This window comes from Sipha flava, unplaced genomic scaffold (genome assembly GCF_003268045.1).
Source record: "Sipha flava isolate LNK unplaced genomic scaffold, YSA_version1 252_pilon_pilon, whole genome shotgun sequence".
NCBI lineage: Eukaryota > Metazoa > Arthropoda > Insecta > Hemiptera > Aphididae > Sipha > Sipha flava.
The window spans coordinates 1795984-1801042 of record NW_020272904.1 but is presented as its reverse complement, the minus strand read 5'-3'; the positions used below and the strand labels follow the sequence as shown (position 1 = coordinate 1801042).

The window sequence follows — 5059 nt, the reverse complement described above, 5'->3', positions numbered from 1 at the left end:
CCGTTAAGACTTGATAAGTGTTACTATATAAATTGTATTTTATCAATAACTTGCCGTCGTTGGGAAGTGCAGTCGAAAGATCGCCGTGCGAATCGATTCTCCTGCTAGATTACGCCTTCCTGTACTGCTGTGACGTCTGCACAGAACCACGGGAAACACGTTACTTTCAACCCCGTTACGTCTGTATTCTTTTATCGTGACCATTAATAGTAAAGTATATACACTAAGGTGGTCCTTAGTTATAGAAGAAGAAATTTTTTTTAAATATTCTTTGGTCAGGTACCCGCTAATTTGTTCATTATAATCAGTAAGTAATTGGGACTAAATTTGGTCATGATAACTCACCCCATTCTCGTATCTTAAGAGGGCTAAACATTTGTCTTAGAGAGCAGTTTTGTAGTTTTGTGAATTTAACTCAAAAACTATAGTACTTAGCGAAGAAATGTATAGAAGGTTAATTATATATTTTAATGTTGCTCATAAAATATATATTAAAAAAAATCATCGTAAGTCTGTAATTTTCCATGAAAAATAGTAAAATACGAAATATTTTATTTATTATTTATTCATAAATTTTTTCGTATTTTTAATATTTTATCAAATACACTTGAGTAAATATAAAAAATCTATTTTAACTTATAAATGTTTAATACTTTTTTTTATTTACAAATTATAACATAATAAAACATACTATTTATTTTTTTTATTAGGTACATCATTTTTAAAATAAATTTTGCTAAAATATTTTGACTCCCCCGGGCATGTGTCTACCCATGCCCCCTTCTAAATATGGGCCTTAGTCGAAATATACCTGTCAATAATGTCAATGAATATATTTACTGCACAAAAATCTAACTATGCTGATATAAAAACATTGATTTTATAACAAATATCTACCAATCTAATGCGTTTTCTTTACAACCAATTATTTATTAACTATAATGTCAACGTAAATAATGAGTATTTTACAATTAAAAATAATTTTTAAATGTTATGTATTAGAGGGAAACGAAAAAATACATTTGGTAATTTCGCGTTAGTAATATTTATACATTTATTCGCATTATAAGTTTGTTCGTTCAAAAAATATTCATACATTTATTCATATCAAAAGTTAATTCATTCAAAAAATATTTATAACATTTTTTACATTCAAAATCAAATAAAAAAAAAGTGGTTGCACTAATTGCAGCAATTTTCAGATTTTCCCAATAATCCGTTGCACCGGCGCCAATCTTTCACTTTCCATCCGGGTCCTAAAATGTTGCACCAGTCTCCTGACGAATGTGCATGACAGTCGAGCCATTTGCATGCGGCATCGGTTTCAGTAGCTATGGCCAGCAAAACTGAAACACATTAAACGATACAATATTAATAAACATCGTTAGTTGAGAGTGTAAACACAGTTTGATGTAATATAGATTACCAAAATCCTAAATGTTTTAAAAATATATCCTATGGAATGTTTGCATTTGAATGTTTACAAAAAAAAAAAAAATAATAATAATACTATTAAAAAAAATACATACAATATCGAATCTTATGAAGAAAATAGTTTACAAATACTATGACTTATGATATAAACGTAGATTTATAAGTGTTCCACAGTTATAATTTTAATAAATTTGATGATGTATACCGTAGAACTTACCATATATTGAATTATTAAAATTAAAATCATAAAATGTATCCGTATAAATGAAACATGGAAAAAATGTCCGTAAAACGATTTAAGTAATATTTTTGGTAAAATAAAATGTAAATCGTTAGAATATCGTGATAAATATTGTGAAAATCATTAATGTATTAAAATGTACCCGATGGAATAGATTGAATTTGAATATTTAAATTTTAATTATTTTCGATATTGAATCTGTTGTATGAATGTAGTTAACAAAAATTAAGAATTTTGATATAAATGTTGCTCGATAAGTGATTGATAATTATAAAAATCTAATACATGTTTAGTTAACTAAACATGTATTAGATTTTTATAAATTTGGACAGAAATTATGATGAATATCGTAATAGATATATTGAATTAAAATAATCAAATGTATCTGTAAAAATAAATTATGAAAAAAAAAATATCTTTAAAACGATAGAATTAAAAGTTTTAATAAAATAAAATATGGGAAAATGATTTTAAAATGATTGCGTGCAACGGTTAATGATAAAAAAATTTTCACCTCGGTTATCGTGCTTATTATATAATTTCGATAACTTACCCACGACGACGACGACCAAGAAGAACAGAGCTGCGTTACGGTTCATGTTGTTAGCGTGTTGTTGACTTCGTTTGAATTTATCTTGTGATTTAGTCGATGGTGTCTACGTCGGAATGGTTAAGTGTTAAGGACGGGCCGAAGTTTAAATAGGAAGTTTTTGAAGTCCGTCGGCAGTGCTGTACTGGGTTTAATGTTAGAGCACGTGTGGGTATTCTCGATTCCGGTTATTAATTGGTGTGTCAAAATAATTTGTGGCATAATTTTCCTGGCTTTCGTTTTACCTGCGTTAAATATTCAAGATGCGCGTCCCTCCCCAACCGTTTGCCGATCAGAATATTGGTAGTCTTTGTTTGCCGATCATTAATTATCACAGAAATCTTGACCCGCACCAATCGATTAAGGTACCTATGTTTAATTAATGTTTAATTGAACACAATTATAAATAGCATTTAGTTATAACTTGAGACGAGTATTATACCTATAGTCAGGAATGTAGTTATGCTTAACCGTGATTGGTGTAGTAGAGGGCAATAACTATCGTTTTGTCGTGACGTAATAATATTTTATCTCCGTGGAGCGAAATAAATTATTATACTAGTGGCTGACAATCATAATCGTAATATTCCAAATATTTTAGTAATATTATGTGTTATAGTATGCATAATAATATGCAGGCGTCCAACATCATATTCGCAGGCATGCGCAAATCTGTATTTCATGGGATGCCTACAATACTTTTGGGTCCTATTTTAACTAAACGTGTAGGCATATTAAATAATTGATTGTGTATAAATAATTAAGTAAACAAAATTTTAATTCATTATTTAATATTGTAGTATATTAGTCCCAATTAATATGTTTTCCTGGAATCTCGTATATTATTCTTACACTTACGATTTGTACTTTTGTGGTGAATTGTCGCTGTTTAGATAATAAGTTTTTGCACGAAAATTTAGAAAATTTAGTTTTATTCATTCTATTTGGAAACATAATTTATTTTTTATCAAATATTTTAGAATAAATTATATTAAATTCGAGTTACATATATAGTATAGTATAGTATAGGCCCTTACTCTTAGACTTAAATTTTAGGGTATTTAGAGGGGGGGTACCTAGACATACTCCACACTCCCTTGCGCATGGCTATGATCTTATTAAATTATATTATTTAAAAAGTTTTTTTCTACCTGCGCGTATAATTTAATTATCAGTGCTAATTTAACATTACATGAGAGTGACATTTTAAGTCGAGTATCTTTCACAATTAAATCGTGATATAATATTATAATTCTTTTTTGTCTGCAAACTTCTATACACATACAGAATTTTTTTAATTCATAGTCACACAATAATATACTAGAAATCACTATAACATCAATTCCCAATTCCTAATGTATGCCAAGCATTTTCTTTAAAACACCAAATTTTATTTGTAGTTGTATATAACATTTGCTTTATTCGTTAAAAAACAAAAAAGAAAATAAATCTAAGGTAACCAACAATAGAATTGAGATTAGTAAGTATTATTTATAATACTGATATATTTGTTAAACTAACCTATGCTAATGTATATGTATTTTTATATGTATTGGATTTTTGCTTTATACAAATATATTTGATACATTTATATTATGCTGTAGTTTTGTAATAAAAAAATAAAAGCTAAACTTTACCTAGATTTGTAGTATTGGTATAATTGGTATAAACTACTACTATAATAGTAAATAAACTATTTTTAATTTTACTTTAAATTTATCAATAAATATACTATAGATAACAAGATACAATATACAAAATATAATATATTAAATATTACCTTTATAGTGTTATAATTTTAACAAATTTTTATTTAACCTCGCCTTCATCTGTTACGCGGGTATTTTTAATTACCTATTAATGATAATAACAATATTACGTATGGTTTTAGAAACCTAACACAAGACCTCCGCGAGCCCCACATTAGCAGCTCACTTGAGCTAATACTATCTTTGTCTATTAGGCGGTTAGTTTTAATTATCAATAATCACATTCATATTACATAAATCTTCTGTTTTAAATTGCATAAATGTGATCGACTTATAATTGCTTATAGATAATGACCAGGGTTCGTAAGTTCATGCTAAGTAAACATGCAATAATGTACTAACATTTGATAAAATATACATTCAAATTTGTAGTGAAAAATTCAAAATATGCGTTTATATGTATTAAAAATCTTAAACTATGTACAAAAAAATAATGTACAAGCATTTTTTTAAATAATAAGAATTTCCCATTAATATTTTTAAAAACTATATTTTATTTCTTTGAATAAATTTTATTAAAATTATATTTAATAAATACACGTTGCAACGAAAGTAAATCAATAGATTGCAACGCACACGTCAATAGGTGGAGCGGTGCACAATCACATTTTTTCCGTGGTAGTGGCATTAAACTTATAGAACTCAATGCCATACAAAAATAAAAATACTGTTAAAATACTAAGATTTTGTAAACATTTTCGGAAAAGTAAATAAAAATGAATTCAAGCATTTATTGATCTAATATTTTTTTTTAACTTCCATGAAAAACGATTTTGCTGAATTTACATAAAACGATGTGCGTTAATAACTAAAAAAATCAACTATATGCTAAATATGCCAATTCACTTAAAACATGCAAAAAAATGGTCTATTGAATTTTAGATTTCTATTACTATTGCTACGAAACGGATTTGTATTTCACTTAGCATGTTTTAACTTAACATGCAAATGCATGAATTTAGTGACTATAGTGACTAGCTAATGACTATAGTGATTTAGTTAAACGTAGCGTGATTTATAGAATAT

At 27.2% G+C, this 5059-nt stretch overlaps 1 protein-coding gene across 1 annotated transcript; it reads right to left on the bottom strand.

The window, feature by feature from the left end:
* Positions 1-1141: 1141 nt before the first annotated feature.
* On the bottom strand, positions 1142-2582 carry LOC112684603. Its single transcript, XM_025556212.1, has 2 exons — positions 2229-2582; positions 1142-1346 (listed from the first exon to the last, which is right to left on the bottom strand). The coding sequence occupies exons 1-2, from the start codon at positions 2272-2274 to the stop codon at positions 1183-1185; spliced, it is 210 nt and encodes a 69-aa protein (XP_025411997.1). The 5' UTR covers positions 2275-2582; the 3' UTR covers positions 1142-1182.
* Positions 2583-5059: the final 2477 nt, after the last annotated feature.

Excerpts from the sequence above, each read along its gene's own strand:
- LOC112684603 (XM_025556212.1), bottom strand. The coding sequence starts at position 2,274 with ATGAACCGTAACGCAGCTCTGTTCTTCTTGGTCGTCGTCGTCGTGG. Across the intron at positions 1,347-2,228 it reads CTTGGTCGTCGTCGTCGTGG|TTTTGCTGGCCATAGCTACT; the intron begins GTAAGTTATCGA and ends AATGTGTTTCAG.